The sequence below is a fragment of the Salmo trutta genome, chromosome 19 (genome assembly GCF_901001165.1).
Source record: "Salmo trutta chromosome 19, fSalTru1.1, whole genome shotgun sequence".
NCBI lineage: Eukaryota > Metazoa > Chordata > Actinopteri > Salmoniformes > Salmonidae > Salmo > Salmo trutta.
The window spans coordinates 20,000,037-20,021,799 of NC_042975.1; the positions used below are offsets into that span (position 1 = coordinate 20,000,037).

Sequence of the window (21,763 nt, forward strand, 5' to 3'; positions counted from 1 at the left end):
GGATCAGTCGTCCTGGTCCCTTTGCAGAAAAACAGCCCCAAAGCATGATGTTTCCACCCCCATGCTTCACAGTAGGTATGGTGTTCTTTGGATGCAACTCAGCATTCTTTGTCCTCAAAACACGACGAGTTGAGTTTTTACCAAAAAGTTATATTTTGGTTTCATCTGACCATATGACATTCTCCTAATCCTCTTCTGGATCATCCAAATGCTCTCTAGCAAACTTCAGACGGGCCTGGACATGTACTGGCTTAAGCAGGGGGACACGTCTGGCACTGCAGGATTTGAGTCCCTGGCGGCGTAGTGTGTTACTGATGGTAGGCTTTGTTACTTTGGTCCCAGCTCTCTGCAGGTCATTCACTAGGTCCCCCCGTGTGGTTCTGGGATTTTTGCTCACTGTTCTTGTGATCATTTTGACCCCACGGGGTGAGATCTTGCGTGGAGCCCCAGATTGAGGGAGATTATCAGTGGTCTTGTATGTCTTCCATTTCCTAATAATTGCTCCCACAGTTGATTTCTTCAAACCAAGCTGCTTACCTATTGCAGATTCAGTCTTCCCAGCCTGGTGCAGGTCTACAATTTTGTTTCTGGTGTCCTTTGACAGCTCTTTGGTCTTGGCCATACTGGAGTTTGGAGTGTGACTGTTTGAGGTTGTGGACAGGTGTATTTTATACTGATAACAAGTTCAAACAGGTGCCATTAATACAGGTAACGAGTGGAGGACAGAGGAGCCTCTTAAAGAAGAAGTTACAGGTCTGTGAGAGCCAGAAATCTTGCTTGTTTGTAGGTGACCAAATACTTATTTTCCACCATAATTTGCAAATAAATTCATTAAAAATCCTACAATGTGATTTTCTGGATTTTCTTTCTCTCATTTTGTCTGTCATAGCTGACGTGTACCTGTGATGAAAATTACAGGCCTCTCTCATCTTTTTAAGTGGGAGAACTTGCACAATTGGTGGCTGACTAAATACTTTTTTGCCCCACTGTATGTCACTGAGTCCTTGAGGCAGGGATACATTTGGCCATCCAAATCACCTGTCTCCTCAAGCTTCTTTTTTGTGAAGAAGAAGGAGGGGGGTTTGCGTCCGTGCATTGACTATAGAGGTCTAAATTCCATCACAGGGGGCTTCAGTTACCCGCTACCTCTCATCGCCACGGCAGTGGAGTCATTTCACGGGGCACGCTTCATCACAAAACTGGATCTCAGGAGCGAGTACAATTTGGTGCGTATCCGAGAGGGGGACGAGTGGAAAACCGCATTTAGTACCACTTCTGGCAGTTATGAGTACCTCGTCATGCCATATGGGTTGAAGAATGCTCCAGCCGTCTTCCAATCCTTTGTGGACGAGATTCTCTGGGACCTGCTCGGTCAGGGTGGGGTGGTGTACATCGATGACATTCTGATCTACTCCGCCACACGCGCCGCGCATGTGTCTCTAGTGCGCAAAGTGCTTGGGCGACTGTTGGAGCATGACCTGTACGTCAAGGCCGAGAAATGTGAGTTCTCCAAACAAGCCGTCTCTTTTCTGGGGTATTGCATTTCCACATCCGGGGTGGTGATGGAATGTGACCGCATTTCTTCCGTGCATAATTGGCCGACTCCCACCACGGTGAAGGAGGTGAAATGGTTCTTGGGGTTTGCCAGCTACTACCGGAGGTTTATCCAGGGCTTTGGGCAGGTGGCGGCTCCCATTACCTCACTGATGAAGGGGGGGCCGGTGCGGTTGCGGTGGTCGGCGGAGGCGGACAGGGATTTTAGTCGCCTGAAGGCTCTGTTTACTGATGCTCCAGTGCTGGCGCATCCGGATCCCTCTTTGCCATTCATAGTGGAGGTGGACACGTCCGAGGCTGGGGTGGGAGCCGTGCTGTCACAGCGCTCAGGCGCGCCCCCCGAAGCTTCGCCCCTGTGCTTTCTTTTCTAAGAAGCTGAGTCCGGCGGAGCGTAACTATGATGTGGGGGACAGGGAGTTGCTGGCTGTGGTAAGTGCTCTGAAGGTGTGGAGACATTGGCTTGAGGGGGGCGCGAAACCCTTTTCTCATCTGGACTGATCACCGTAATCTGGAGGACATCCAGGCGGCGAGGAGACTGAACCCTCGTCAAGCCAGGTGGGCTATGTTCTTTACAAGATTCCAGTTCACGATCTCGTACGTACCAGGTTCCCGGAACACTAAGGCCGACGCACTGTCTCATCTCCACGACAACGAGGAACGGTGCACCGATCCCACTCCCATACTTCCAGCCTCCTGCCTGGTGGCACCGGTGGTCTGGGAGGTGGATGCGGACATCGAGCGGGTGCTGCAGTCAGAACCTACTCCCCCTCAATGTCCCGTGGGTCGGAAGTACGTCCCGCTTGGTGTCCGCGATCAGTTGAACCGGTGGGTGCACACGCTACCCTCCTCGGATCATCCAGGGATTGAGCGGACGGTGCGGGGTCTTAGTGGGAAGCACTGGTGGCCCACATTGGTGAAGGACGTGAGGCTCTATGTCTCCTCCTGTTCGGTGTGCGCCCAGTGTAAGGCTCCTAGACACTTGCCTAGAGGGAAATTACAGCCCCTCCCCATTCCACAGCGACCATGGTCCCACCTGTCGGTGGATTTCCTCACCGACCTCCCGCCATCTCAGGGGAACACCACGATCCTGGTCGTTGTGGATCGGTTCTCTAAGTCCTGCCGTCTGCTTCCCTTTACCCGGTCTTCCTACGGCCCTACAGACCACGGAGGCCCTGTTTACTCACGTCTTCTGGCACTACGGGGTGTCTGAGGACATCGTCTCTGATCAAGGCCCCCAGTTCACGTCCCGGGTGTGGCGGGCGTTTATGGAGCAACTGGGGGTTTCAGTCAGTTTGACCTCAGGTTTTCACCCCGAGAGTAATGGGCAGGTAGAGAGAATTAACCAGGATGTGGGCAGGTTTCTGCGGTCCTATTGCCAGGACTGGCCAGGGGAGTGGGCGAGGTTCGTGCCATGGGCCGAGATGGCGCAGAACTCTCTCCGCCACTCCTCTACTAACCTGTCGCCTTTTCAGTGTGTGTTGGGTTACCAGCCGGTCCTGGTGCCCTGGCATCAGAGCCAGACTGAGGCCCCTGCGGTGGAGGACTGGGTAAGACTGTATTTATTGTAAAAGATAAATGGAAAATATGTTGTGCTCGCTCTAAGGAGACCTGGAACGGCGTTCAAGAATCCCTTGAACGGGCCAGGGGATGACAAAAGGAGAGTGCTGACCGCCGCCGCAGTGAGGCCCCCGTGTTCACCCCGGGGGAGAGAGTCTGGCTCTCAACCCGGAACCTGCCCCTCCGCCTGCCCTGCCGGAAGTTGGGTCCGCGGTTTGTGGGGCCATTTAAAGTCCTGAGGACAATAAACAAGGTGTGTTACAGGTTAAAGCTTCCTTCTTATTATCGTATTAACCCCTCGTTTCATGTGTCTCTCCTCAGGCCGATTTCAGAAATGTATGTGCCGGGCTAATATGTTGGATAAAGGTTGAAAGCGGTTTCAGAAGACAGAAATTCATCCTAAAATTTTACCTTTCAATTTCTAATTAAAATTTGAAACTCAATGAGAAATGAGTTCAAGTTGATACACATATTTCTATTACTTTGGCCTCCAATTACAACGTTGATGTAAAAACTATACTCAGAACCAAGATTTTATTGATCAGTTCTTTTGACTTTCGATTTTTTGTTATGGGCCAAAATTGTTAAATTATTTCATATTCATGTAGTTTGTTCTGTCACAAACACATATATTTGCGAGGTTTTCAAGGAAGATATACATTTTTGTTGTTGTAAGGGTGCGTGCTGGTGGCAGGGAAGTCAGGCGCAGGAGATCGAACTTGGTATAAAACGGAGCAGTTTAATATGTGCTCAAAAACTCCGAAAACCAAAATGTACAAAATAATACAAGTGGGTACAAAACCCGTCGCGCACCAGAACATATCTAGCACAAAGCTTACAAACAAACAATCACCGACAAGGACAATGAGGGGGAACAGAGGGTTAAATACACAACATGTAATAAATGGGATCGGAACCAGGTGTGATACAAGACAAGACAAAACCAATGGAAAATGAAAAGAGGATCAGCGATGGCTAGAAGGTCGGCGACTTCGACCGCCGAACGCGTCCCGAACAAGGAGAGGGACCAACTTCGGCGGAAGTCGTGACATTTGTAGAATTCTGTGGGCCTCCCTAAACTGCATTTTTATTTAGAATATTGTTGACAATGAACATTTTTACAATAATTTGATCAATTACACTAATTAAGCCACAACCAAACATGTACCTTCATGTGACACAAGGTTTAATGTAAATGTAATGATATAAAACATTTCTGAGTCCCTGATTTAAAAAGGAAGATGATTGTGGCACAATCTGCAATATTTTATTCTGTTTAATTGTAATATCAATTATATACCCATTCTCGAAGAATATAACTTATGCTTTATGAGCATATTACAACTTGTCACCCAAATATCCAAAGTATATTTTTTGGTTTATAGCCTGGCTGAAACTCAGGATTGTGGCTTCAACTTTGATTGTAAATTGCATCTCAAGGTTTTCAATCAGTTATTGAACAGGTGCATCAATCAATGAATTGCTATTCATAAAATCAATCCTTTCACATATTCATTGACCCATCATCAAAAGATTACAGTGAGCTGTAATAAACCAGTGTAAAAACAAACACCTACACACAGACACACACAGACACACACAGACACACACAGACACACACACACACACACACACACACACACACACACACACACACACACACACACACACACACACACACACACACACACACACACACACACACACACACACAGATTCACAAACACCCACAAAGCTAATTTGATTTAGCTATCATAATATGCTTTATCTGAAAAGTATGTGTGTGCGTGTGTGCATGTGTGCGTGCGTGCGTGCGTGTGTGTGTGTGTGTGTGTGTGTCAGTGCCAATGGGTTTGTCAACAGTTGAAGCCAAGAGAATATTAACTACGTGGTTGTGGGTTTTGTCTTTTTGGAGATCATGGTGGACGAATATTTGGACAAAACAATCATTTTAAGGCAGGATATTTTGTTAAGAAAAAATGTGTTTTTGCAAAATTAAGATTTGATAAAATCAAATAGTAAACCAGTTCTGTTTTAAACTTTGACATTTATCATTTATTGACACTCAGCATATATTCAGTGTCTTTACTGTAGCCATACAGATGATAAAGACAGGCAGCCATGTTAGATTGTGGAACAGATAGTTCTGCAGCTTCAAGAGCAATTAGGGAATTGAGCCCCTGTAATCCTCGGCCACATGCTGCCATGTGCCCCCCCCCCCCCCACACACACACACATGCCAAACTACACTACAGGAGAGGTTTGGGATGAAATTGTTGAAGAATTGCATTAAATACAAAAGATTGTGCAGTTAGAGAGAGAGGGAAACAGAAACAGATTGAGGACAGAGAGAATGAGGTGATAGAGAGAGGGAGGGGGACAGGTAGACAAAAGTGATCAAAGAGAATCAGGTAAAGTGATCGAGAAAGAGAACGAGAGAGGAGGGGAGGAAAAAAACTGGCTAACTCTGAGAGATAGAGAGTTGGAGGGATGAAGAACAAGGCGACAAAGGGAAGAGGGGTAGGAAAGAGATGGGGTGAGGAGGGAGGGATGGAGGGAGGGATGGAGAGAGGGAAGAAGGTGAAGGGGTAGAGATGGTGGAGGAGGGTGCGGGCCATGTCCCCACTCCACTGACACACTGCAGTGGTTAATCCAGATTACACTGTCTAAAACGGGTTTGCTAAACCAGTAATACAGAGACTGCTGTCAGCCCCAATCACTCACACACACACACACACACACACACACACACACACACACACACACACACACACACACACACACACAAATCTCCTACGTGAAGACCTGGTGCTCAGCCACCAGCAGCTCAGCACAACAACCCCCCATTACCCCTGCACCCAGGAGATATACTGTACCAGCTGGCACCAACCCAGGAGCCCTACAGACTCTTCTAGAAGCAACGTCAGCACAATACCTGTTTGTCAGGAGCTTCATGAAATGGGTTTCCATTGCTAAGCAGCTGCACACAAGCCTGAGATCACCATGTGCAATGCCAAGTGTCGGCTGGCGTGGTGTAAAGCTTGCTGCCATTGGACTCTGGGGCAGTGGAAATGTTCTCTGCAGTGATGAATCACACTTCACCCTCTGGCAGTCCAACGCATGAACCTGGATTTGACGGATACCAGGAGAACGCTACCTGCCCGAATGCATAGTGCCAACTGTAAACTTTGGTGGAGGAGGAATAATAGTCTGGGGCTGTTTTTCATGGTTTGGGCCCGTGTAACAGTTTTGCTTCCATCCCTCTCCTCGCCCCTACCTGGGGTCGAACCAGGGACCCTCTGCACACATCAACAACTGACACCCTTAAAGCATCATTACCTATCGCTCCACAAAAGCTGCAGCCCTTGCAGAGCAAGGGAAAAAAATACTTCAAGGTCTCAGAGCGAGTGAGGTCACCGATTGAAATGCTATTAGCGCGCACCCCGCTAACTAGCTAGCCATTTCAAATCAAATCAAAGTTTATTTGTCACGTGCGCCGAATACAACAGTGAAATGCTTGCTTACAGGCTCTAACCAATAGTGCGAAAAAAAGGTATGTGTGTGTGTGTGTGTAGATAAGTAAAGAAATAAAACAACAGTAAAAAGACATTTGAAAATAACGGTAGCAAGGCTATATACAGACACCGGTTAGTCAGGCTTATTGAGGTAGTATGTACATGTAGGTATGGTTAAAGTGACTATGCATATATGATGAACAGAGAGTAGCAGTAGCGTAAAAAGAGGGGTTGGCGGGTGGTGGGACAGAATGCAGATAGCCGGTTAGCCAATGTGCGGGAGCACTGGTTGGTCGGGACAATTGAGGTAGTATGTACATGAATGTATAGTTAAAGTGACTATGCATATATGATAAACAGAGAGTAGCACCAGCGTAAAAGAGGGGTTGGGGGGGGCACACAATGCAGATAGTCCGGGTAACCATTTGGTTACCTGTTCAGGAGTCTTACGGCTTGGGGGTAAAAACTGTTGAGAAGCCTTTTTCTCCTAGACTTGGTACTCCGGTACCGCTTGCCGTGCGGTAGTAGAGAGAACAGTCTAGGACTGGGGTGGCTGGGGTCTTTGACAATTTTTAGGGCCTTCCTCTGACATCGCCTGGTGTAGAGGTCCTGGATGGCAGGCAGCTTTGCCCAAGTGATGTACTGCGCCGTACGCACTACCCTCTGAAGTGCCTTGCGGTCGGAGGCCGAGCAATTGCTGTACCAGGCAGTGATGCAACCGGTCAGGATGCTCTCGATGTTGCAGCTGTAGAACCTTTTGAGGATCTCAGGACCCATGCCAAATCTTTTTAGTTTCCTGAGGGGGAATAGGCTTTGTCGTGCCCTCTTCACGACTGTCTTGGTGTGTTTGGACCATTCTAGTTTATTGTTGATGTGGACACCAAGGAACTTGAAGCTCTCAACCTGCTCCACTACAGCCCCGTCGATGAGAATGGGGACGTGCTCGGTGCTCCTTTTCCTGTAGTCCACAATCATCTCCTTAGTCTTGGTTACGTTGAGGGATAGGTTGTTATTCTGGCACCACCCGGCCAGTCTTCTGACCTCCTCCCTATAGGCTGTCTCGTCGTTGTCGGTGATCAGTCCTACCACTGTTGTGTCGTCTGCAAACTTAATGATGGTGTTGGAGTCGTGCCTGGCCATGCAGTCGTGGGTGAACAGGGAGTACAGGAGGGGACTGAGCACGCACCCCTGGGGAGCTCCAGTGTTGAGGATCAGCGAGGCAGATGTGTTGCTACCTACCCTCACCACCTGGGGGCGGCCCGTCAGGAAGTCCAGGATCCAGTTGCAGAGGGAGGTGTTTAGTCCCAGGGTCCTTAGCTTAGTGATGAGCTTTGAGGGTACTATGGTGTTGAATGCTGAGCTGTAGTCAATGAATAGCATTCTCACATAGGTGTTCCTTTTGTTCAGGTGGGAAAGGGCAGTGTGGAGTGCAATAGAGATTGCATCATCTGTGGATCTGTTTGGGCGGTATGCAAATTGGAGTGGGTCTAGGGTTTCTGGGATAATGGTGTTGATGTGAGCCATTACCAGCCTTTCAAAGCATTTCATGGCTACGGACGTGAGTGCTACGGGTCTGTAGTCATTTAGGCAGGTTGCCTTTGTGTTCTTGGGCACAGGGACTATGGTGGTCTGCTTGAAACATGTTGGTATTACAGACTCAATCAGGGACATGTTTCACACCGGGTACACTAGACCCCTTAGTTTCAGTGAAGGGAAATCTTAACACTACAGCATACAATGGCAATCTAGACAATTCTGTGCTTCCAACTTTGTGGCAACAGTTTGGGGAAGGCCCTTTCCTGTTTCAGCATGACAATGCCCCTGTGCACACAGCGAGGTGCATACAGAAATGGTTTGTCTCAAGATCGGTGTGGAAGAACTTGATTGGCCTGACCTCAACCCCATTGAACACCATTGGGATGAATTGGAACGTCGACTGCGAGCCAGGCCTAATTTCCCAACATCAGTGCCCAACCCCACTAATGCTCTTGTGGCTGAATGGAAGCAAGTCCCCGCTGCAATGCTCCAACATTAAGTGGAAAGCCTCCCCAGAAGAGTGGAGGCTGTTATAGCAGCAAAGGGGGACCAACTCCATATTAATGTCAATGATTTTGGAATGGAATGAGATGTTCGATGAGCAGGTGGTTTGAAATCAATGTTATTTGCTTGGCATAAACATTTTAAAGGGAAAAAGTGAGTCTCAGCGTCACTCTGTTACTGTGGAATTGCCCCTACACCCCCCTACATTTGAACCACAGTTACCCCACGCATGTTCATGTGTGTCAGTCTTTCAATCAATGTGTCATTTTGGAGTAATTTGTATTGTAAATAAGAATAGAATATGTTTCTGAACACTTCTACGTTAATGTGGATGCTACCATGATTAGGGATAATCATTAATGAATCGTGAATAATGATGAGTGAGAAAGTTACAGATGCACAAAGATCATACCCCAAAACATGCTAACCTCTCACCATTACAATAACAGGGGAGGTTAGCATTTTATATCATACCTCCAAGACATGCTAACCTCTCACCATTGCCAATAACAGGGGAGGTTAGCATTTTATATCATACCTCCAAGACATGCTAACCTCTCACCATTGCCAATAACAGGGGAGGTTAGCATTTTATATCGTACCTCCAAGACATGCTAACCTCTCACCATTGCCAATAACAGGAGAGGTTAGCATTTTTTGGGGGGTATGATATTTATGCCTCTGTTGCTTTCTCACTTACAACTATTCACGATTTATTCATGATATGTAATCATGGTAGTATCCACATTAATGTAGACGTGCTCAGAAACATATTAGACTCTTATTTACAATAAAAGTTACTCCAAAATGACACAATAAATTATTGACCATTATTTTATATTGGGCACAACATAATCTGAAACGTAACCAAAACAAACTGCAAATGCATCCAACAAGTTTGTAGAGTCACAAGCTTGATGTAGAAGTTGCTTACTAGGAATATGGGACCACGTACTAAACTTTTTGACCTAATTTAACACGCTATAAGTGAATTTGTCCAAATACCTGTGATACCTTCAAATGGGGGGAATAGATACATAGTGTTTTAATTTTTCAACGGTGAAACAGATATGTATGAAAATACCCTTTAATAAAAAGTGACATTGTGTGTGTGTGTGTGCGTATGCGTGTGTGTGTGTGATGAGTCAGAGGTTGCTGTCTGAGGTGACAATGTGGTTGACTGATTACAGTGGACAGTAATCCTGCCAGAAGATTACCCAGGTGGTATTATGGGAACTGGGAGTTTGGCACAAGCTTTTCCTGAACTGGGAGAATATACTACCACAGGTGATATCACTGTCTGTACGTACAATATATCTACAAGACCCAATGACACACATTACACATTTTCTCAGCAGGAATTGTCCAATGTCCAACATCTGTTTCCTGCTTTATCCCAATCTCTCCTAAAGAGACATATACACACAGAGGGTTTTGTAGTAGATATAAGATATATTTTGTAGTAGATACAAGATACAAGAGCTTTCAATACTATTGATCATGAAATATTGTTTCAAATGTGTCTCAAGTTTTAACCACTGCATCCAAAGTGAATGCATGAGATACTACTGAATAACCAAACAATGTGTAGATTAGATGTGACCTGTGAGGTATGCTCTGTTTAACAAAGCCAGTGAGATAAAAAAAAATGTAAAACACAAAATAAAAACGCCTGCTCAGAAGAGGACCCGCAACAATGATGACCTAGCAAAAGGCCTCCTGCGGGGACGGGGGATTAAAGAAATTATATATATAGGACAAAAGACACATCACGACAAGATAGACACCACAACACTACATAAAGAGAGCTAAGACAAAAACATAGCATGGCAGCAACACATGGCAACACAGCATGGTAGCAACACAACATGGCAGCAGCACAACATGATAGCAGCACAAAACATGGTAGAAACATTATTGGGCACAGACAACACCAGTAAGTGTCCACACAAGTGAAAAGTATTAGAGGACACTAAATCCAATAAGTCAATATATAAACTGAACACACAAACAGATTACTTTTATATTCCAAGCCAAGAGACTAGTATGCATGCCGTTGTTTTGCTTATGGATGTTCATATTTATAGGCGCAGACAGGAACACCATGGATTTGTTTATAGAGTTGTTGCTGACACTTAGTGGTTGACGTTTACGTACTGCACTGCAGCGACTGAACTGCGAAGTGAAGTGATTGGTTGAAAGACATCCACGCTGATTTGCTAGAAATCGTGAATTTTTTTTCCTATTGGATCATTTTACTCGTAGTTCCTCCCACACCCGGATGTTGTGTTTTGGGGCTGCTCGAATGGTGATGGAGGATTTTGGATTCTTGGCATAGGCTGGTGTTTTGCACAAGTTTAGGCAAATTCGGATTAAATTAATTGTATTTACTACGTCACGAGGATGCGAGAGGGGAAAGAAGCGTGTCCATTCATGGAGGACAGTTTCAGCCGCTTTCTGTCCCAAAGTAACATGTACGGACTCTGTCAGGCTGGAGAACAAGAGTTACTCGCCGCTACTCTGAAAGGCAAAGTGGTCTGTTTCAGGTACCAAGACCTCCAACAGAAAATCAGACCTGTTGCTAAAGAGGTACAGTTCACCTACATCCCAGGTGAGGATAAGATAACTAGCTACAGAATTGATCCTGCTACTGTTGCATTCTTGCTATAGCTGCATGCATTGCATCGATTCATGTGTTGTGTATACAAAATGTGTTGCTACTGAACTTGCTAATGTGTGTCTGTCGTTTTCTGTCTCCTCAGTTGATGCAGAGATTGTATCAATTGACGCTTTCAACAAATCTTCACCGAACAGGGGGCTGGTCGTGGGAATAACGTTCATCAAGGTATGCTTATAACCCCTACCCTTCTCCTAGTGAACACATCTGTACTCATACAGTGCCTCCGGAAAGTATTCAGACCCCTTGACTTTTTCCAAATGTTGTTAAGTTGCTGAAAAAACAACAACATATTTAATCCAATCTACACACAATACCCCATAATGACAAAGTGAAAACAGGTTTTTAGACATTTCTGCAAATGTATTACAAATAAAAACAGAAATACCTTATTTCCATAAGTATTCAGACCCTTTGCTATGAGACTTGAAATTTAGTTCAGGTGCATCCTGTTTCCTTTGATCATTGTTGAGCTGTTTCTACAACTTCATTGGAATCCAGCTCTGATCAATTCTATTGATTGGACATGATTTGGAAAGACACAACTGTCTATATAAGGTCCCACAGTTGACCGTGCATGTCAGAGCAAAAACCAAGCCATGAGGTTGAAGGAATTGTCCGTAGAGCTCCGAGACAGGATTGTGTCGAGGCACAGATCTGGGGAAGTGTACCAACAAATTTCTGCAGCATTGAAGGTCCCCAAGAACACAGTGGCCCCCATCATTCTTAAATGGAAGAAGTTTGGAACCACCAAGACTCTTTTTAGAGCTGGCCGCCCAGCCAAGCTGAGCAATCGGGGAAGAAGGGCCTTGGTCAGGGAGGTGACCAAGGACCCGATGATCACACTGACAGAGTTCTTCTGTGGAGATGGGAGAACTTTCCAGAAGGACAACCATCTCTGCAGCACTCCACCAATCAGGCCTTTATGGTAGAGTGGCCAGACAGAAGCCACTCTTCAGTAAAAGGCACATGACAGCCCGCTTGGAGTTTGCCAAAAGGTACCTAAAGGACTCTGACCATTAGAAACAAGACTCTCTGTTCTGATGAAACCAAGATTGAACTATTTGGCCTGAATGCCAAACGCCATGTCTGGAGGAAACCTGGTACCATCCCTACGGTGAAGCATGGTGGTGGCAGCATCATGCTATGGGGATGTTTTTCAGTGGCAGGGACTGGGAGACTAGTCAGGATTGAGGCAAAGATGAATGGAACAAAGGACAGAGAGATCCTTGATGAAAACCTGTTCCAGAGAGCTCAGGACCTCAGACTGGGCTGAAAGTTCACCTTCCAACAGGACAACGACCCTAAGCACACAGCCAAGACAATGCAGTAGTGGCTTTGGGACAAGTCTCTGAATGTCCTTAAGTGGCCCAGCCAGACCCTGGACGTGTGCATTAGCCCACACAGTAGCAAAATTGAAAATGAGTGTTTCACATGGGCAAGTTCAGATAGTACCTCTCTGTTTTGGGATGTTTTCTTACGTTACGTGTCTACTGAATGATACGACTAGGATCACTTTTCTCTCTCTCTCTCTCTCTCTCTTTGGTAGATGAAAGTGTGTTCACACATCACTGTATCCATAACACTTGTCTTCACTCCTCCCCCCCAGGACTCTGGTGACAAAGCCACTCCATTCCTCAACATCTACTGTGACTACGAGCCTGGCTCAGAATTCAACCTGGAGTCCATTGCACGTGAGTCATCGCATCACCTGCTGCAGTAGAGTCACATAGAACACACATTCCCTTCTTGTAGTCACATGGTTTTACAGGGTTGTGTTCATTAGGACCACATATTAAAGTGTTTCAAAATGTTGTACGATGGAAAACAAAATAGTTCAGATAATACCTCCCAATTTCACCCTGTTATGAACCAGTTTCTTCTGTTTCGTGCCTAGTGAACATGACCCTGATTACAGCTTGTTTCTTTATCCTCTTCTTAGAGAGCTGTCTGAACCTGGAGCTGCAGTTCACCCCCTTCCAGCTTTACCACACAGAGTAAGTACTGTACACACTACAGTGGGCCCCTATCTAACTGGTCTACACAACTTTAGACATAGTTTATTCTTCTTTGACTCCTTTCAAGGCCTACCACACATTTTAGGTGCACAATGCACTTTCAAGTTTAAAGTTTTAATGTCATGTGCACAAGTACAGTGAAATGCCTTTCTTGCCAGCTCTAACCCCAATGTAGTAATCAATATCAATGCAGTACTAAAAATAACAAAGTAGAACAAAACAAAGACTGAAATAAGAAGAACACGAGCAGTAAGTAAGCTATATACAGGGTCAGTTCCAGTACCATACAATGTGCAGGGATACTGCAGTGATAGAGGTAGACATGTATAGGGGTAAGGTGATTAGGCATCAGGATATATGATAAACAGACTAGCAGCAGCGGATATGATGATTGTATGTGGTGCGTATGTGTGGAGTCTGTATAAATGTGTGTGCATGAACGACCCAATGTATGAGTCGAGATTTTAAAATTGAATGTGTAAAAAAGCCTGGCATGACGATAGTGTTTATCACTTCCTTACATTGTTAATGACATGAATAACAACAGTATGTCACTGTTCCAGAGTGCATTGCGAAGATGGATGCAGTGAGACAGTGTTTCTGCTCAGTGGTCATGATCAGAGGATTCATCTTTACAAGGAGGTAAGCCTATGTACCTGTGTGTGTACAGTGAGATTTGTAATGTTTGGTGTGGGAGTCTAGTAAACGTATCTTCTCTGCAATAGAACGCCTCCCTTCACCAATTTGAAGAGCAGCCAGTTGAGAGACTCTTCCCTGAGCTACAAGAGCTGCCCAGCAAGTTAGTTTGTGTATCCTCTGTCTGCTGTTCTCTCCCAGTTGTGCGTGTGTGTGTGTAATCACTGTTCCCTCTCTTTGCAGTGTGTTGTGGCTGGATGTGCTGAGTATCCCCGGTGGTCGTCGTCTCTCAGCCTTTGGCTGTCAGAACGGCTGCGTTGGGCTGGCTCTGGTGGACCAGACTGGACCTGGTGAGGACGGCCTATACACAACATTCACTAAATCACAATAGGTATGCATCCCAAATGGCACTCAATTCCATATTTAGTGCGCTATATTCGATCACAGCCCGTAGGGCTTTGGTTAAAAGTAGTGCACTATATATAGGAAATAGGGTACATGGGGAATAGGGTTTATATGGGGAATAGGGTGCAATTTGCGACACAACCTATGATTTGCATGTACTTTCCTTTCTGTGTTTTCACATGCGTCCGCGTGGATTAGAGATTGTGCAGAGTTGGCGGGTTCAGCAGGACAGTCCCATCTCCACCGTGCTGCTCTTCCCTCTGCATTCCCGGGCAGAGCCGGCGGACCCTGAAAGGGCAGGAGAGAAGGGAGGGGACGGTATGGATGAGCAGCACCGATATGACCTCTGGATATTGTTGTGCCCAAATGGCAGTACATTCCCTATGTAGTGTTCTAATTTTCTCCAGTGCCCATAGGGCTTTGGTCAATAGTACACTATATAGGGAATAGGGTGCCATTTGCGACATAACCTATGATTTTTGGCTGTACTTTCCTTCCAAAACTCTGGATGTGTTCAAGAGCATCATTCTGCTCAGTCGCTGATCGCAGACTGACTGATCTACATATAATCACAAGCAGTTATTTTGGATGCAATGAGATTTGTAGATCTGTGTTTATGCTCCGTGTGACAAAATGATTAGATCGGAGGAGAGAGCATTTGGTCAGAACCATTCCCTAGCCTACCAGTGGACTAGGTGGAGCTATTGGTATATTGCAAATTCTATGCAGATGTTACACCGTCCTACAGTTACCCTACACATAACAACAAATACATTCAGATTATACCCTAAATAGCAGCCTACCTGTTGGCTTTTGGTCATTGTAGCCATTCTTTCTCATTTCACTTTTAATTCTGTCATTTTAATTTAAGCTTCCATTGATTAGATATCCCCTAACTTGCTTGCCACACAAGCAGAGCAGCAATGCAATTGTCTTTCTTTCTCCGCGTCAAGTGCAAGGATCAGAGCACGTACCTTTTTTGCAACTTTTTCCAAATCATCAATATAGAGTCACATCATGCAGCCCTTATGTTTTGATTTCTAGAACATTCCCAGTTTTATAGGCCTAACACAAGTAAATCAACAATGGATTTTATTGTGATCGTGTAGGCTAAATTATTAGATTTTGTTCAACTTTTTAAAATGTAGCTGTTCCAAAGGCATGCATCAGCAGCTTGTTTGCATGGAAGCCCGTAGATGCTAAACATTTGCTCCATTTGTAATAGATTTACCGTCTGATAACATTTCATGACCGCCACAGCCATAAAAAAACTACATTTTTGTCTCCACACTTTTCTCAGACATTGAGATCGTTGGTTACAACCTCCTGGTGACCAGCAGTATAGAGATGGCCGTCGTGTACAGGTCAGTATCACAGGCCTATTAGAGACTAAGAATACATGAATAAAGAATGCAAGCCATTTGCGAGAGGTGCTTACTAATATAACATTACCTCAGAAATCTTATTGCAGTGGTAGAATGCCAGTCATTTGTTGAAAAAAGCTTGTTGATACCTGTCGTGGTCAGTAAGGATATTCTGTTTTGTCCTAGTCAGTGTTGTGTGTTCCCTGTGTGGTCCGTGCTCTTTCTAGTCTTCGGTCAATGTGTGGTCAGTTAGGTTTCTATGGTCAGAATGGTCAGTACATTGTGCTCTCAGGGATGTCCAGGAGTATGGTGTGAGTTGCCATGCGTGCCTCTCGGAGAGTGACCAGTGTGACGCAGTGCTCTGTGCGCTGGTCACAGACCTGGACTTTGATGGACAGAAGGAGCTGTTACTGGGAACCTATGGACAGGTAAGTTTGTGGGGCTTCTCATAAGGGGCAGAAATACAGTGCATTTGGAAAGTATTCAGACCCCTTACCTTTTTCCACATTTTGTTATGTTATAACCTTATTCTAAAATGTATTAAAAAAAAAAAAAATCTACACACAATACCCCATAATGACTAACCGAAAACAGGTTTTTAGATGTTTTTTGCACATTTATTAAAAATAAAAAATACAATAATTTATTTACATAAGTATTCAGACCCTTTGCTATTAGACTCAAAATTTAGTTCAGGTGCATCTTGTTTCCGTGATCATCCTTGATGTTTCTACAACTTGATTGGTGTCCACCTGTGGTAAATTAAATTAATTGGACATGATTTGGAAAGGCACACACATCTATATAAGGTCTCACAGTTGACAGTGCATGTCAGAGCAAAAACCAAGCCATGAGGTCGAAGGAATTGTCGGTAGAGCCCCGAGACAGGATTATGTCAAGGCACAGATCTGGGGATGGGTATCAGAACATTTCTCCAGCATCGAAGGTCCCCAAGAACACAGTGGCCTCCATCATTCTTAAATGGAAGAAGTTTGGAACCACCAAGACTCTCCCTAGAGCTGGCCGCGCTGCCAAACTGTGCAATCGGGGGAGAAGGGCCTTGGTCAGGGAGGTGACCAAGAACCCGATGGTCACTCTGACAGAGTTCCTCTGTGGAGATGGGAGAACCTTCCAGAAGGACAACCATCTCTGCAGCACTCCACCAATCAGGCCTTTATGGTAGTGACAAAGATGAACGGAGCAAAGTACAGAGGGATCCTTGATGAAAACCTGTTCCAGAGCGCTCAGGACCTCAGACTGGGGCGAAGGTTTACCTTCCAACAGGACAACGACTCTAAGCACACAGCCAAGACAATGCAGTAGTGGCTTTGGGACAAGTCTCAATGTTCTTGAGTGGCCCAGCCAGAGCCAAGACTTGAACCCAATCTAAACATCTCTGGAGAGACCCGAAAATAGCTGTGCAGCGACGCTCTCCATCCAACTTGACAGAGCTTGAGAGGATCTACAGAGAAGAATGGGAGAAACTCCCCAAATACAGGTGTGCCAAGCTTCGAGGCTGTAATGGCTGCCAAAGGTGCTTCAACAAATTACTAAGTAAAGGGTCTAAATACTTAGGTAAATGGGATATTTCATTTTTTTAATTATTTTTTTATGAATGTGCAAAAATTCTAAATCTGTTTTTGCTTTGTCATTTTGCTCCCGTGTGGCGCAGTGATCTAAGGCACTGCATCTCAGTGCTAGAGGCGTCACTACAGACCCTGGTTCGATTCAAGGCTGTATCACAACCGGCCGTGATTCGAAGTCCCATAGGACGGTGCACAATTGGCCCAGCGTCATTAGGGTTTGGCTGGGGTAGGCCATCATTGTAAATAAGAATTTGTTCTTAACTGACTTGCCTAGTTAAATAAAAGAAAATACAATTATGGGTTATTGCGTGTAGATTAATGACGACATAAAAAAAATATATATTTTAGAATAAGGATGTAACGTAACAAAATGTGGAAGAAATCAAGGGGTCTGAATACTTTCCGTTCGCACTATACATACCCCTTGATGAGATTAGTACAAAAATCTAACCTGATCATAACCGAAAACGAATGACTGATTACTCCATTGATTTACTCCATTTGTCAATTTTTATAATTTTGTTTTCACTTCTCTCTTGGATGTTAGTCAGTGTGTTTTTAAAACTTCTCCTCCAAATCATGATTCAAATCAAATGTTATTAGTCACATGCGCCGAATACAACAGGTGTAGAACTTAGTGAAATGCTTACTTACAAGCCCCTAACCAACAATGCAGTTTAAAAAATGCGAATAAGAATATGAAATAAAAGTAACAATTAGTTAAAGAGCAGCAGTACAATTACAGTCAATGTGCGGGGGCACCGGTTAGCTGATGTGCTGAGGGTTTCCTATGCTTCTGCTCCTATACCTCAGGAGCTGCTTTGCTACAAGTTCCAGCAACCAATGAGAGGGGCAGAGGAACAGTTCCAACTGCTGTGGAGGCGGAGCTTCAAGAGCCCCTTGCTGTCCATCATTTACTTGGATTTGACTGGAGATGGGCTGAGAGAGCTGGCGATTCTAACACTCAAGGGGCTACACATACTACAGGTGCATTATCATGGAGGGCCATAGCACGGAGTGTAGTCCCTATAATACATTTTACGTTTACATTTTACACTACCGTTCAAAAGTTTGGGGTCACTTAGAAATGTCCTTGTTTTTGAAACAAAAGCATGTTTTTTTGTCCATTAAAATAACCTAAGATTGATCAGAAATACAGTGTAGACATTGTTAATGTTGTAAATTACTATTGTAGCTGGAAACGGCAGATTTTTTATGGAATATCTACATAGGCGTACAGAGGCCCATTATCAGCAACCATCACTCCTGTGTTCCAATGGCACGTTGTATCTAATCCAAGTTTCTAATTTTAAAAGGCTAATTGATCATTAGAAAACCCTTTTGCAATTATGTTAGCACAGTTGAAAACTCTTGTCCTGATTTAAAGAAGCAATAAAACTGGCATTCTTTAGACTAATTGAGTATCTGGAGCATCAGCATTTGTGGGTTCGATTACTGGCTCAAAATGGCCAGAAACAAAGAACTTTCCTCTGAAACTCATCGGTCTATTCTTGTTTTGAGAAATTAATGTTATTCTATGCGAGAAATTGCCAAGAAACTGAAGATCTCGTACATCGCTGTGTACTACTCCCTTCACAGAACAGCTCAAACTGGCCCCAACCAGAATAGAAAGAGTGGGAGGCACCGGTGCAAAACTGAGCAAGGGACAAGTACATTAGAGTGTCTAGTTTGAGAAACAGACGCTGCACAAGACATCAACTGGCAGCTTCATTAAATAGTACCCGCAAAACACCAGTCTCAACGTCAACAGTGAAGAGGCAACTCTGGGATGCTGGCCTTCTAGGCAGAGTTCCTCTGTCCAGTGTCTGTGTTCTTTTGCCCATCTTAATCTTTTCTTTTTATTGGCTAGTCTGACATATGGCTATTTCTTTGCAACTCTGCCTAGAAGGCCAGCATCCCGGAGTCGCCTCTTCACTGTTGACGTTGAGACTGGTGTTTTGCGGGTACTATTTAATGAAGTTGCCAGTTGAGGACTTGTGCGCCGTCTGTTTCTCAAACTAGACACTCTAATGTACTTGTCCTCTAATGTACTAGTCTCTAATGTACTAGTCTTATTTACTGCCTTTTTAAAAAACATATCTGATATGGCTGACTTGCTTAAACACATGTGGTTTCTACTGACAATTGAGATGTACAAACTATGGCATAAGTGGATGACGAGCGGATAAGAGGCAATCCGTAATTTCGATTAACATTAATGAGCGAGCTAGGATAGACATAGTTATATTGACTATTTGTTCTGCACTTTTTTTAAATATACAGCGACAGAATTCAGAACATGGGCCGTTCTTACAGTATTCTCCCTGTACACCAAGTCAGAACTGTAGGATAAATAAAGGGGGCATATAAGCAAACAATGAAAGCGTATTTTCTCAGTCAGAGCTCGTTTTTTCCCCTTGAGTTCCCAGTTGTCTTGAACTCACTGAAGTCTGAGATTTCCGAGTTTCCAGTTGTTTTGAGCGCGGCAGAAGTCATGCTGGATTGAAATCATGGCCAATGTTGAATGTTTATCCTTTTAAGTTCGGAAAAGAGGCCCTTAAACCCAGACTTGGACCACACACCCACTCCACAGAATACAGGCTAGTGATTGCTTTGCAATGCTTGCAGTTAGCAACTGATTCCTTCCAAACCACTCATTGTTGAAATTGCGATTTCCAACTTGTTGTGTAATGTTTATGGCGTGAGCACCGATACGTTTTATCTATAATTTCTCATCATTATTTCTCTTCATATGACAAGGATTGAAAAGGATTTGCCAGTAGGTTGTCAACTTGATTCATGATGATGACTGCTAGCTAAGATTTTGAAAGTATATTGTTGACATGATCAGTCCAATCAAAGCTACTGTAGATATAATGTGATTTGATGTCATTTTATCTGTGGCCAATGACCTTGAGCCTTCTTGGATGGGAACTTCTAATGTAACTCTATGGCAGTACCTAAGTGGCTTGAATTTTTTAGCTCTACCCGTAGACTTTGCGGTGACGTAGTGTCCCCATGAGTGACAGAACACCGAGCCAATCATGGCGCAATTAGAGAACATTACCAACCCCTATGCTCCGTATTTTCCACTGGTTGCCCCACTACCATTGAAAGCACTGAGCAAAGTTAAAACACGTGCATTTTGGAGCTGCCTTACTCAAGAAATCAGTTTAATGCGACTTTAAATTCAATTATTATTTAAAAAATGGTTTTACATTGTTTGCAAACTGATATGTGACACGTATTAATGCCAAAGTAACATGCTAAAAAAATTATAAACAGGTGGGGCTCAAAACAGGTGGGGTTCTGCCCCACCTGCCCTGAATGACAAGTCGCCACTGACTGTATAATCTCTTTCTCTCTCCCACTTTCTCTCTTTCTCTTCTTTCCATCTGTTCCCCTCTCGTCCTCTCTCCAGCACAGTCTGACCAGCACTGCTGACTTGGTCCTTCAGCGACTGGCCGACAGGGGGTCAAAGCTGACCCCTGGCTCGGAAGTTCAGCCAATCCCAGAACGGAACACTGAAGAGAGGGATGCTGTGACCAATGAGGAGCAGAGTGCCCCATTAAAGTGAGAGCCAGCTGTTTAAAAAAAAAAAAAAAAGTGATTTATATTTGAACCTCTTATTTAACTAGGCAAGTCAGTTAAGAACAAATTCTTATTTACAATGACGGCCAAACTTGGAGGACACTGGGCTAATTGTGTGCCGCCCTATGGGACTCCCAATCACGGCCGGATGTGATACAGCCTGGATTCGAACCAGGGACTGGGGTGGCGCCTCTTGCACTGAGATGCTGTGCCACCTGGGTTACCTGCGCCAATAATGACAGTTCTACCATGAAGTATCTACACTTACAACATCATGATAAAAAAAACAATTGGGATGTTGCCTAACATGTAATATTGCCCATATATGTACACAATAAATGAACTAAATACATTTTTTGCATTATTGTCAAGAAGCTTGCATTTAGGTCTCCGTAATTTTGTCAAGACCTGACAGGACTGAAAAGAGCTAAAACAACAAATTCACTGACAAGGTCTCATTTTGTTCATGAAGTAAGTATTTAGTAATTTTATGGTGTCATACAGCACATTAAAGCAGATCATTTTAATGACTAGGCCAGGAATTTCATGCACCCACCTGGAATGGGTCAACATATAAAAAACATGGTTAAGTAAAATCATTATTAGTCCTAAATGAATGAAATCCTGTATTGACTTAGAGCTAGTATATTTAGTTACATTATTTCATAACTCAATGCAAGTTCACACCTGTCATTTTGGTATATGAAAGTTGGTGTAAGAAAGTATGAAGACAGTACATTTAAAGTGGTTTGGTCCATTTCTGGGGTGAACAAAAGCGTACCTCCATTTTATTTGTACATATTTTATTCACCTGCACCCG

At 44.3% G+C, this 21,763-nt stretch overlaps 1 protein-coding gene across 2 annotated transcripts; it reads left to right on the forward strand.

Annotated features, from left to right (window-relative positions):
• The first annotated feature begins 10,950 nt into the window (after positions 1-10,950).
• kptn (kaptin (actin binding protein)) lies at positions 10,951-20,958 on the forward strand. Of its 2 annotated transcripts, none has more exons than XM_029700038.1 (12): positions 10,951-11,277; positions 11,429-11,511; positions 12,953-13,037; positions 13,286-13,340; positions 13,925-14,003; positions 14,087-14,160; positions 14,241-14,347; positions 14,601-14,720; positions 15,703-15,766; positions 16,059-16,194; positions 18,166-18,339; positions 20,774-20,958. In XM_029700038.1, exons 1-12 carry the CDS (start codon positions 11,070-11,072, stop codon positions 20,927-20,929), a joined length of 1,341 nt encoding a protein of 446 aa, XP_029555898.1. In that variant the 5' UTR covers positions 10,951-11,069; the 3' UTR covers positions 20,930-20,958. The 2 variants fall into 2 exon arrangements, with proteins under 2 accessions (XP_029555898.1, XP_029555899.1); XM_029700039.1 differs by having other exon boundaries at positions 20,779-20,941.
• Positions 20,959-21,763: the final 805 nt, after the last annotated feature.

Bases quoted from the DNA above. Each gene is read 5' to 3' on its own strand.
- kptn (XM_029700038.1), top strand. From the start codon at position 11,070: ATGCGAGAGGGGAAAGAAGCGTGTCCATTCATGGAGGACAGTTTCAGC. The intron at 11,512-12,952 runs GTATGCTTATAA...CCTCCCCCCCAG, and splicing joins TGGGAATAACGTTCATCAAG to GACTCTGGTGACAAAGCCAC. The intron at 16,195-18,165 runs GTAAGTTTGTGG...CCTATACCTCAG, and splicing joins TACTGGGAACCTATGGACAG to GAGCTGCTTTGCTACAAGTT.